Here is an 11830-nt window from a genome sequence, read left to right as displayed (position 1 = left end):
ACTCACCTCAGCCTCCCAAAGGCGCGGGATTACAGGCTGAGCCACCAAGCCCGGCTTAGCCACGGGTTTTAAGAGCAAAAGAGAACTGTATTTTTATGTGTATGTATGACGCGCTTTGACAGTGGTCCCCTTGGGGACATATGGCATGGGAGGCTTCTGATTTTACTCTACACCACATCTTGCAGTTTGGGAAATTTTTACCTTGAGGATGGTTTCGTATCGGGCGGTTAATTGCATTTACCTTGAGGATGAAGTTGTGGTTTGCTTTGCTTGAATTTTTATAAAAGAATACCATAAGGTGTGGTGGCTTACGCCTGTAATCCCAGCATTTTGGGAGGCCGAGGCAAGAGGGTTGCTTGAACCCAGGAGTTCGAGACCAGCCTGGGCAAAAGAGTGAGACCTCGTCTCTACAAAAATAAAAAATAAGCCGGGCATGGTGGTTCACACCTGGAGTCCCAGCTACTCGGGAGGTGGAGGTGGGAGGATCGCCTGAGCCTATGAGGTCAAGGCTGTGATGAGCCGTGATCATGCCACTACACTCCAGTCTGGGCAACAAAGTAAGACCCCGACTCAAAAAAAAAAAAAAAAGGAATACTACAGACTATATCAAACGTATGAAAACAGAGAAAATACTATATAATGTGCCATTGTGTTCTCCGTGACGCCGCCATCTACTCATGGATAAGCTTGTTTCAGTTATGCTTCCATTAAGCCTACAATTTTATTTTATTTATTTATTATTATTATTTTTTGAGTTGGAGTCTCACTGTCGCCCAGACTGGAGTGTAATGGCCGCTCCCGGCCACCGCAACCTCGACCTGCTAGGCTCCGGCGATCCTTCCGCCTCAGCCTTCCAAGTAGCTGGAATTACAGGCATGCGCTACCAATGCCCGGCTGATTTTTTGATTTATTGTAGAGATGAGGTCTCGCTGCCCAGGTGGGTCTCGAACCCGCGGACTCAGTCAATCCACTCACCTCAGCCTCCCAAAGGCGCGGGATTACAGGCTGAGCCACCGAGACTGGCTAATTTTTTTTGATTTATTGTAGAGATGAGTTCTCGCCTGCCCAGGCGGGTCTCGAACCCGCGGGCTCAGGCAATCCATTCACCTCAACCTCCCAAAGGCTCGGGATTACAGGCTGAACCACCAAGCCCGGCCAGCCCACAATTTTAAATCAGTTGCCCTGCAATTTAATCTCAACATAACTGAGTGTATTCATAAAATATGAGAATTTTTAAAATATATATGTGACCACCATGCAATTAACACACCTAGAAACATAGTCACTCCTCGATGTCACCAAGTGGAATGGATGGTTGGAATAATCGTGTAAAAGTCTCAAGCACTCTTTTCCGAAGACTGAACATGTGCACGTGCACGCCCCTCCTTGAGCAGGGAGCCGGCTGCGCCCCGCTAACTGTGGGAGGGGACAGAGACCCCTTCCTTCGCCTTTGGCGCGGTACTTAAAAGTCGACACCCTCTACCCCGGGTGGGACTCGAACCCACAATCCCTGGCTTAGGAGGCCAATGCCTTATCCATTAGGCCACCGGGGCCGACGCGAGCCCTTCCTGCCTGTCATTGCACCAGTCTCGCCTCCCCGCGGTTCATTCCCAGCCTCCGGGCACTTTCCGGCCTCTCTCCGACCCCCGACGTCGGTTCTCGGCCTGCGATCCGCGTTGCCTCTCGCCGCTTCCGGAGCATCTTCGGGACCCGAAAGGCACTGAACGTCTCGTGTCGCTCGGCCCTCGGGTCCCGGGTATGCAGGGTGTCTCGTTCAGGCTGCCTGAGGTCCCTGGACCACCCCCCCCCCCCGCGCGCGCACACACGGGCCGGGTCGTCCTTCTTCTGGGATCCGCGTCCAAGGACAACCACGAGGGCAGACCGCGCTCGGGATGGCGTCCGTGGGGAAGAGGCGCGCGACACGCGCTCTGCTTGGAAAAGCATCGGCCCTCATCCTCCTCCCACACTGTCCCTCGGACCAAGAGCGCTGCCTGGCGGCCTGCGGTCCCTTAGTCGTGGCCCCCCAAAAGGCGCTCTCTACGCCCCCGGCGAGCTCGCTCTTAATCTCAGGGTGGCCACGTGGGGTGTTTATTTTCCTTATTTAGCACCTGTATTTTCATGACGTTTTTCTTCCTTATATGTATGAGCACTTAGTGGGCCACGGCACCGTCACAAAACGTCCAAGGGGAAAGTGACACCCCGCGAGCCCCCGGGTCGCCAGCGCCCGACGCCCGGAGAACAACCCTCCAGCTGCAACCCTCCGCGGCCTCTGCCCCGCGAGAGGAGCCTCGACACCTGGATTCTTCCGATGAGCCAATTCCGCGGAGAGAACTCGGGTCAGCAGGTGGAGACATTTCTTTCCAGGTGAAATGTGAACTCAATCCTGGACATGTTCTTTGCGTTTAAAAAGTAAAAAGTACTAGTCGCTTCAAGGTACCCTCATGGCAGGAGATCGAAATCATCTATTATATTTTGTTTTACATTTTAAAAACTGCGTCTATATATACGCAAGATTCGCCACTTTAATCCTTTTCAAGTGCACAATTCAGTGGCATTAATGACACTCACGCTATTATGCAACCGTCACCACTATTTACAGAAATGTTTTTGTTTTTTTAACCCCATGTCAGAGGATGCCAAACGTCTCACTCACAGTCGTCTGTGAGATTTGAAGATGCGTATGTCCTCTGAGCCCCTGGAACTCCGCACCGCAGGCAACCCCAACTCCGCGAATGTCATGGTTTCCACCGCTTGAGCTCCAATTGGTAGAGCCAGGGGCCCATGGGGTCCCTGCAGTCGCGCAGTCTCGGGCTTAGGCTCCGCAGTGCGCCAGTGCCGCCCCCACTGTCAGCAGGGTACTGGGTCGCGTCCGAGGGCGCCCGGGGCGATATGGGGCTAGAGGCTGCGCAGCCGGAGAGTCCTAGGTCTGCATAGCGCGTGGTCAAGGAATGAAGGAAAATTTTTAATTTTGAAAGTGAGAAAAGCTAGCGTTGCAGCGACCACGAAGGGACTCGAACCCTCAATCTTCTGATCCGGAATCAGACGCCTTATCCATTAGGCCACGCGGCCCGGCGCCTCCATTTCGTGCAGCTTTTCTCATAAAGCTTTCTTAGGCGTCTGTGTAGTGTACCTTACTACGCATGTGCGGGGTGAGAAGGCGCCTCGTCCCTCGGGGCTCCAGGTGGGCGGGGTTCCTGATTGGGCCGCCAAGACAGGCAGGGCAGAGGCAGAGGCAGCTCCGCAACGACCGCGGCTGCGCGCTGTTGACTGCGTGTTCGAGCCCTGGCTAGCCCCCCGGTAGAAGGTTCCTTTTGCTCCGAGAGTCCCTTTGGCTCCTCTTATTTTTGGAGTCGGAGTCTCACCCTGTCGCCCAGGCTGGAGTGCAATGGCGCGCTCATGGCCACTGCAGCTTCGACCTGCTGGGTTCAGACGATCCTTCCGCCTCAGCCTTTCCAAGTATAACTGGAACCACAGGCGTGCGCCACCACGCCCGGCTAACTTTCTGATTTACTGTAGAGACGAGGACTCGCCATGTTGCTCAGGCTGGTCTCGAACCCCTGAGCTCAGGCAATCCTCTCGCCTCTGCCTCCCAAAGTGCTAGGATTACAGGCGTGAGCCACCACGCCCGGCCCTTTGACACCTCTTTCTCCGCGTGCCGCCTGCCTGCTGGGCCAGGGGCTGTCACCTCTACCCGAGGTCTGTGTCAGAGGCTTTCCGCCCCCGGCTTGACTCTGGCCGCCTGGAAGGCAGAGGCTGCGTCTGCCGCAGTTCCATGGCGGGGTGGAGGTGGCGTGCGCATGCACAGGGACACGGCTGGGAGAGGGGTGCAGCCCCTTCCCAAGACCCCTTACCCCCTGCGATGCTCCACTCCAGCCCAGTCTACCTTGGGTTCCGTATCTCGGATACTGGGCACAGGCCCCAGCTTGGTTCCTGGGGCGCAACTGCACCCTTGGGAAGAGCCAGGTATTTTGCATACATTATGTCACTTATGTCACACATCCCTGAGAACAGGCACTGTTCACCACACATTTACTGTATGCCAACTAAGCACCAGCGTGCCACTGCCACGCCTGGAGCACAGATGAGGAAAAGAGGGTGGATGGAGTCTGTGGTGGTGCTGTTATTTAGCCACCCTCTAGGCACCACCGGTGGCCGCAATGCTGTCAGGCCTGCAGGCAAAGCCGGCGCTGGAGCGAGCTGCGGATCTCCAGGCAGGCCTTACGGGGTTCGTCGCAGTCGGGACCCAACACGTCCTGCTCACACACTCGCCTATTGACCTGAAGGACCACACACGGCCTGTGCCCGGGGCTGCAGGGTCTGTGGAGCTCAGCCTGGCACCCAGGAAAGAGCCCCTGGCCAGATGCCTTGCAAGGCCTAACACCTTAAGGGCTGCCTTGACATCTCTGAACCTCACAGGGCCCCAAAGTCCTAACCTTGTGACCCCCTGCTGTCACCAGATATACCCCTCACCTGTGGGACAGACTCCCACCACCCTTAGTTCACTGTCAGTCATACCAGCCGCATCCCACCTGGTGCTCAGCCTCATGGGAAAATTTCAAACAAACCAATCACATCCTCCTACAGGAACCAGGAAGTGTCTCACCCTGTTGTCCGTACAAAGCCTGCTTCTCACAGGCCCCGCTGGTTTCCTCTGCTGAGAGCCACCCCCACCCGGCCTGCATGGTGACTGGTGTCTCCTCCCCCAACTGCAGTATATGTGACCGGCAACTGCGGAGGGGCTCAACTGCCCAGTGTCAGTTGTGGGGACCCCTCCTTCACAAGTGGCTCTCTAATCAGATTGCCAGGTCCGGGGAGAAGCGCACATCCCACACCTCTACCTCACCATCCCCACTTCCCGACATACCTCAGTCAGCAGCTCCAGAAGGTCTCCCCCAGGGTGGGCTCTGAGGACCTCCACCAGCGTTTGGATAAAGTCTGAGCCCTTCTCATCCCGATAGGCCACACAGCCTAGGTCAGGGAACCAGGAGAGTGTCAGATGCAAGCCCCCATCTTCTGCCTTCCGATTCCCAGGAGCCTATTGTTGGGGACAGCAGGGGGGCAGCAGGCAGGCAGGATGCCAGGATCAGGCAAGAGAACAGGGCAGGGAGCAGGGACCTCTTGCACTGGGAACAAGTTGTTTTTTGTTTTAGTTGGAGTCTCACTCTGTCACCCAGGCTGGAGTGCAGTGGCATGCTCACAGCCACTGCAGCCTCAACTTGCTGGGCTCAGGCGATCCTTCTGCCTCAGCCTTCCCAGTAAGAGGAACCACAGGCATTTGCCACCACATTCGGCTAATTTTTTTTATTTATTATAGAGACAATGTCTCGCCAAGTTGTCCAGGCTTGTCTCGAACCCATGGGCTCAGGCAATTCTCTAGCCTCAGACTCCCAAAGTCCTGGAATTACAGGCATGAGCCACCGCCCCCAGCTAAGAACAAGCTGTTGCTAGATATTTGCAGAGTGAATCCATGAGAGATCCACTGTTGAACAAGCATTTACCGTGGGCCTACTATGTGCCAGGCACTGGGCAGGGCTTTGAGGCAAACAGATCTGTGCTGCAGTGGTGGAACTTACAGCCTGGAGGACATTGCGCCCACAGCATGACTGGCACAGGCCCACATCACTGCTGTGATGACAGTCACCCATGGAGGGCAGAGGACTTAACTGCAACTGGGCCGGTGCCGCTGTGCCCCAGCCCTCAGCCCTGGCTGCCCTGAAGACTACTCCAGATCCTGGGCCAGGAAGCTGGGCCCTGAGTAACCTTGGGCTTCCTGAGCAGGAATCTCCTCACCCTCAGTGGCTGCATAGACCGTCAGGATGTCTGCTTGGTCAGCGCTCTCTGAAGAGGGGCCCCCGGAGAAGCTGCCTGCAAGAGGAGTCAGCTCCACTTACCAGCATCCTGGGAGCCCATCGGCCCCAGGGATCTCCCCATCTCTGACCCAAGCAGCACGGGGCAGTGGAGAGAGTGCAGGGGGGGAAAGAGGGGAAGTCCAAGCTCAGTCCAAGCTCAGTCCTGCCACTCACCAGAAGTGTGACTTCGTAACTCATACTTCACCTAGAGGACTCCAGGGTTCTTGTAAGGCTCCAGGAGGGGAGGAAGCTCCCACTTCCCAAAGGCCCTAGCCCTTTAGGAAGACTCTTCCTTCCCAAGGTCTTGGCAAACAGAGGACGCAGATGGCAGCAGGACCCCAGCTGGAAATGCTCTCTGGACAGTTCCCACCCGCAGGCCCACCCAAGCCAGGCTCTGGAACGAAGGCAGAGCCCACCTTGGGCATCAGTTTGGATCTGGAGGACATCTGCGTGGGAGGGGATGACTGGAGGTGCCCGCAGCCAGCGCCGGTACCAGGGGATGACTGTGGGCCCCACCCCGGCGTCCCTGTTCCCTAGGGAAGAAGGGGAGAGGCACATGGCTTCTTCACTCAGTGGGTACGCGGGGCTACCAAAGGGTCTAGAGTGTGCACAGTGGCCAGGCCCGCCAGGCTGGAAGCATCCTGAGCATCGAATGGCAAGTGTTGAGGGTTCAGGGCTCAAGTTCGTGCCTCTGGAAGAAGAGGGGGTGGGGAAGGACAGACACTCCGGATCCCGGGAGGAGGTGGGAAGCAAGTCCTGGGAACTGAGGAAAGCTGGGGCCAGCCTGGCCGCTCACCCCCACGGCAAGCCTGCAGCAGGAGGACCTTGGGGCGGCCCCGCAGCACCCGGCAGTGGCTCAACTCCCGCACCAGCACCTCTGGCTGTGCCTCTTGCCCATCAGCTCCCAGCAGCTGCCCCCGTGGTCCTCCATGGGCCATCAGGGCCACAAGGACACAGCTCACAGCACCCCCGCGGGTGTCCAGCCGCTCCCTGAACTGAGTCAGCTCCTCCTGGAAAGCCTGTGATGGGAACAAGGTTGAGGCGTGGGCCAAGGCCACCTCCCCAGCCCCTTCCCACCCCGTCACAGGCCCCGGGGAGGAAGCCCTTTTCTAACCCCTGCTGCAAGGCCCAGCATGGCCTCACTGAGAGGAACACAGAAGTCCAGACTCCCGGAGCTGGTTCTCCTCCTGCCTTGGCAGGGAAGCTGCACCAAGGTCAGAGGTGTGAGGACTGGGCAGCAGGCAGTTGGGCGTCCCAGAAGGAAACCAAGACCTTTAGAGGTCAAGCTTCGAGCAGGGAGCAGAAAAACCAGCCAGAGAAGGAGGCTCAGGAGCCCTGGAGACCGGGCTTCCAGAAGCAGGGAAGCAACTGTCCAAAGCATGCGGCAGGAAGGGCAGAGGCTAGACTTGGTTGTGCCCTTCCTGCCTGTAATGGGTGAGAGTCAGAAGAGCATCCCCAGGGTTCTAGGGGAGGACTTCCCCTCACCTGGGCTGTAGGGTCTGTCCTCAGGGTAGTCTCAAAGCCCAGGGCCTGGCATAGGCCCCCCAGCGCCTCCACATCATGCTGGGCCCCAGGCCGGCCTCGGATCACAGCCAGGAGGAGGGCGGCCCTGGCCCCGGACAGGTCATACTGAGTGCTGGGGCTGGGAGCCAGCTACAGGGAGGATGAAGGTGTGTTCTGAGTGGTCTGAGGGGACTCCAGCTCTTAGTCTCCCCTTCTGAGTCTCCTTGAGCCCCTGTCCCACATGAAACTGTAGCTGCATGACAACCCCTGCCCTGACCCTCACCTCAGGCCTCCAGGGCTCCGCGCCTCCCAGGCACAGTGACCCCCGCAAGGAGCTATGAAGGACAGGGCAGCAGCCACTCCCTGTGGACTCTTCAGCTACCCTGTGGAAGAGCTGGGGGGCCGAGACCTTAGGGGGCTGCTCCTTGGGGGGGTGGGGGAGGGTGCAACCCAGGCAGGTGGCCAGGAAGGGAGACTCACCCAGGCTCGTGGCAACTACAGTCGCTTTGAGGTTAGCTGCCAGGTGGAGGGAGGAGGCAGCAGGCAAAGGGCAGGGAAGCAGGGTGGCCACGAGCAAAACCTGGCTCTCATTCAGGCTCAAGGCCACAACTTCCCTGGGCATGGGTGGCCTCAAGTGGACAGTGGCCATACCATTCACCCCCACCCCACGGATCAGTGCACAGAGATGAGGACGCTCCCTAGGGCAGGGCCAGGCCTACCAGGAAGGTGCACGGGCTGAGCGCTGCCTGGGGTAGGTGCCAGGCTTGGGCACGCCATGGAGCACACCTCTCACCTCCAGGACCACTCAAGGGCCACCCAACTGCCCAGGGAGACCTTCAGCCCTGGGGACAGACTTGAGCCAGTCCTAGCCACAGCCTCCAGGGTCCTACAGCCTAAAAGGAGCAGTCACTGTCTGTGTGTGAAAAGGGCAGCCCAAAGCACAAATATGGCACAAGGAAGGACATCACTGACAGCCTGGAAGGGAAACATGGAGGGCATGTCCAGCAGCAGGAGCTGCCTGGGCAAAGGCATAGAGGTGGGAGGCGTCTGAAATTTGGGGGAGTCCTGAGTGGAGGGTGGGGGTCAAGGACCCAAAGCTGACACCATTTGTTAGGCAATAAAGGTCTATACATGAATGGGGGTGGGGGAGTGACCAAATCTAACCGTAACAGGCTCGGGGAGGTGGTAAGCTCAGCCCCCTGGGACTCCCCCTCTGGGCCCCCACCTCTGTTAGCAGCTGCACCAGGGACCAGTGAGGAGAGCGGCTGCAGAGCTCTCTCAGGCCAGTGAGGAAGGCTCCAGGCTCCAGGGTGGCTGGATGGAGAGCAGGTGTTGAGCTAGAGGGAGTCCTGGGCTCTCCTGCCCAGTCCCAGTGCTCCTGCCCGGGTCACTTACCCCCAGGGCCGCTGGAGAGCAGCAGGAAGACTTTGGGGCACCCCTGCAGGGCTCCACAGGGGCTCAACTCCCGGATTAGCTGCTGTGGCTGCAACTGCCCACTGGGGGCCACCAAGGCCACTAAGGCACAGCCCACAGGACCCCCATGGGCATCTAGCCTCTCCCGGAACCCAGCCAGCTCCTCAAGGAAGCCCTAGGGGCAAGAGCAAGGCCTGGCCTGAGTCAGGGGGTTCTGGGTCATGGGGGGAGGCTGGTGCTGGGCCTTTGGGTCAGGTGAAAGATGAGGGCTCACCTGGACTGAGGCCTCCCTTCTCTCGCAGCTCTCAAAGCCCAAAGCCCGGAACACACCCTCCAGGGCAGTAATTGCAGCAGCGGACACCCCGGGGCTGCTAAGTGACAGAGCCACTCTTGGCCCCTGCATGCTGTACTTCCCCTGGGAAGGCAAGATCAGAGCAGGCAGGGAGGGGCTGGGTAGGGATCAGGTATGGCTGGGCCAGGCGGTGCCTCCCACTACCTTTCTCCCTAGGCTGTCTTGAGCATCTGCCAGCTGCACGGCCACCCGCAGGGTCCCAGCCACCAGGAAGGCCATGGGGGTCAGTCAGAGCGTCTTCCAAGTACAGAGCACCGAGCTTATCTCCTGCTGGGCTCCCAGGGCCTTAACCCTTGCCCTCTCCTGAGCAACTCCTATTGCTCTGATAGTGAGCTGAGTTGGACTCTGGTCCCTTCCCTGGAGCCCTGGGTCCTGCTGCCCCAGCCCCGGCTGGTTCTCTTGCTCTAATTGACTTCCTGGCTGGCACTGATATACCCCTATCTGAGCCGGGAACCTGTGCCCAAGCCTATTCTTAGCTCCTGGCCCATGCTCCTATCTGATCTTGTTACACTCCAGTGTCTCCCTTTGGAGTCAGCCAGCAGTACCAAAAAAGTCCTTGTACTGCTCCTGCCACCCTTACATGCGCTGAGCCCCTAAGGGCGAAAGTCACCAATTAGAATCAGCTGAGTCCACAGTGAGACCGCGGTTGCTTCATCTGGGAAATTGAGACTTTCCCAGCAACCACAAGATGATGTATGAATGGGGGGGCTGGTTGAGGAAGGGTCTGGGGGGACAGAGGCTGGCACACACAGATCAGTCACCAAGGGCCAGGAGTATCTTGTCTCCACCTGCCCCCACTGCCCCTAGGCAGGGTCCCTGAGGCCACCAGGTGAAAGGGGACAGGGTCAGCAAAAATGGAAGGAAGGGTTGTGCTTAGATGCTCACTGGTTCTGACCACACACCCACCAGCTCCAGGTGGGCCTTGGCTAGTGGCCCCGGTAGGGAGAAGTCAGATGTCAGGGGTTGGCAGGGAGGAATGGCAAGTCGACTGTCCCATCCTTCTAACCAAGTCAGCTGTCCCTGAGGCCCTTTTCTCCTGTCACCAGTCAGGAAGAGGAGTGTCTGGACCAAGACCCTGAGTTCTGTTGGGGCAGGGAGGGTGCCCCAGAGCAGGGCAGGCACTGGCTGAAACAGGGGACAGGCACTCCAGGGGTCATGGCCGCCTCTCGGGGCCCAGCTGACCTGGAAGCCAAGGATGTAGCTCCCCCTGGTGACCACACAGCATCCTGTGCCACCAGGACTACCAGGTCAGGGGACAAGGGATGTGGATTTCAGGTAACCCCAATCTCCCAGCAGCCACCTAAGAACAGAACAGCATGAGAGAAGTTTCCACATTTATTCAAACCTTCTGCGGCCTTCCTGCAGCCTGCCTGGCTGCACTCCTGGGAGGCCTGTGGTCTGTCCCTGTTAATGCAGATCTGCAAACAGTGCAGATGAAAACTATGGAATGTAGTGCTAAGAAGTCAGCAGCAAAGTGCTGCGAGTGCCAGTGCTAAGTACAACTCAGCCATGCCCCTGAAGAAGTGAGTGGCAGATGGGCACCCATTCTTGGTCTCCAGGGTTGGCCTCCTGTCACTAGAGCCACTGCCAGACTGGCAGGTGTGTACTCTCAGGGGCTCACATGGAAGACCTGTAGGCCGAGGGCAAAGGCAGGCAGGCAGCTTCCATGTGGCCAGTGCAGAGTAGTCACAGCCTGGAAATGGGAGGGGGTGGAGGCCAAAAGCCCATGGCTGTGCCTAGATCCACATCCTCACAGGTGTGGGCCGACTGTACCTCCCAAGGCCTAGCAGCCCCTGAGGGGTCCAGGCTGGTCCCCCACATGCACTGGAAGGCACAGGTTGGCAGGGCAGAGTGACCTAGCCCATGGACCCACCCGAGAAGGCAGAGGACAAAGAACCACATGGCCAAATGAGGTTGAGGAGGGTTCTGGGAAAGGACCCTGGGCTCTGCCTGAGTCCTAACACCACGCTGCTGTCCTGCAAGGAATGTGCCAGCGTTCCAGAAAATGAAGGGATGAGAACCCCTGGGAACAGAAGGCAGAAAGACAAGGACCAGAGGGGAATTCCACTTCCTGTGTGCACTGGGTAGTCCTCAGAGCAGAACAGGCAAGCTCTGAGTTTGGGGTCCCTTGGGCATTCAGGAGGTGGCCAAAGATGGGTGGAGAACCCAAGGTGCAAGGAGGAGCATGAGCCGCTGCCCAGGCCTCACAGGAGCCCCCGCCTCCTGGGCAGGGTCATGTCCCACCTGCTGCTCACCCTACAGGCTGGGCCATCTTGGCGTGCAGGCTCTGGTGGGCAATGAGGTGGGCACGCTGCTTAAAACTCTTGTCGCACTCACCGCAGCCAAAGGGCCGCTCGCCAGTGTGTACACGCCGGTGGTCCAGCAGGTAGGAGCGCAGCGAGAAGCTCTTGCCACAGTCGCTGCAGCCGAATGGTTTCTCACCCGTGTGGATGCGCTGGTGGTCCGTCAGGTAAGCGCTGCGGCTGAAGCTCTTGCCGCACTCCGAGCAGGAGAAAGGCTTCTCACCCGTGTGCACGCCCTGGTGGCGCACCAGGTCCGAGGAGCTGCGGAAGCTCTTGTCGCACTCGGGGCACTTGTGCGGCTTCTCACCCGTGTGCGTGCGCTGGTGCCGTGCCAAGTCCGAGCCCCAGCGGAAGCGCTTCCCACACTGCCCGCAGCTGTGCGGCTTCTCAGCCGCCAAGTCCCGAAACTG

The 11830-nt window shown here is 58.5% G+C and overlaps 2 protein-coding genes and 2 non-coding genes across 4 annotated transcripts in view; all 4 read right to left on the bottom strand.

Moving 5' to 3' along the window:
- Positions 1-1480: 1480 nt before the first annotated feature.
- TRNAR-CCU lies at positions 1481-1553 on the bottom strand. Its single transcript has one exon. It is a non-coding gene; the product is annotated as a tRNA-Arg (tRNA).
- A 1443-nt stretch (positions 1554-2996) lies between these two features.
- TRNAR-CCG lies at positions 2997-3069 on the bottom strand. The gene has a single exon. It is a non-coding gene; the product is annotated as a tRNA-Arg (tRNA).
- Positions 3070-4059: 990 nt separating this feature from the next.
- On the bottom strand, positions 4060-9210 carry LOC103266316 (caspase-14). Its single transcript, XM_008063922.2, has 10 exons — positions 9040-9210; positions 8748-8940; positions 8578-8666; positions 7636-7746; positions 7335-7502; positions 6646-6868; positions 6266-6382; positions 5791-5865; positions 4865-4968; positions 4060-4277 (listed from the first exon to the last, which is right to left on the bottom strand). Exons 1-10 carry the CDS (start codon positions 9166-9168, stop codon positions 4164-4166), a joined length of 1323 nt encoding a protein of 440 aa, XP_008062113.2. The 5' UTR covers positions 9169-9210; the 3' UTR covers positions 4060-4163.
- Positions 9211-10439: 1229 nt separating this feature from the next.
- The window catches only part of ZNF213 (zinc finger protein 213), a 5948-nt gene continuing 4557 nt past the window's right edge, over positions 10440-11830 (bottom strand). Inside the window, 1 exon segment of the mRNA XM_008063921.2 lies at positions 10440-11830. This exon segment is cut by the window's right edge and continues 20 nt beyond it. Within this exon segment, the coding sequence (XP_008062112.1) occupies positions 11369-11830 (462 nt within the window). The 3' untranslated portion in view covers positions 10440-11368.

Source organism: Carlito syrichta, unplaced genomic scaffold (genome assembly GCF_000164805.1).
Source record: "Carlito syrichta isolate Samal-C Ts95f unplaced genomic scaffold, Tarsius_syrichta-2.0.1 Scaffold307141, whole genome shotgun sequence".
NCBI classification, from domain to species: domain Eukaryota; kingdom Metazoa; phylum Chordata; class Mammalia; order Primates; family Tarsiidae; genus Carlito; species Carlito syrichta.
Note: the sequence above shows the minus strand (reverse complement) of the source record. Positions and strands in the feature narration are given on the sequence as shown.

Coding starts and splice junctions, on each gene's coding strand:
- LOC103266316 (XM_008063922.2), bottom strand. CDS start 9,168: ATGCAGGGGCCAAGAGTGGCTCTGTCACTTAGCAGCCCCGGGGTGTCC. Junction 8,941..9,039: donor GAAGGGAGGCCTCAGTCCAG/GTGAGCCCTCAT, acceptor TCTTGCCCCTAG/GGCTTCCTTGAGGAGCTGGC. Junction 4,969..5,790: donor GGTCTATGCAGCCACTGAGG/GTGAGGAGATTC, acceptor TCCCTGACCTAG/GCTGTGTGGCCTATCGGGAT.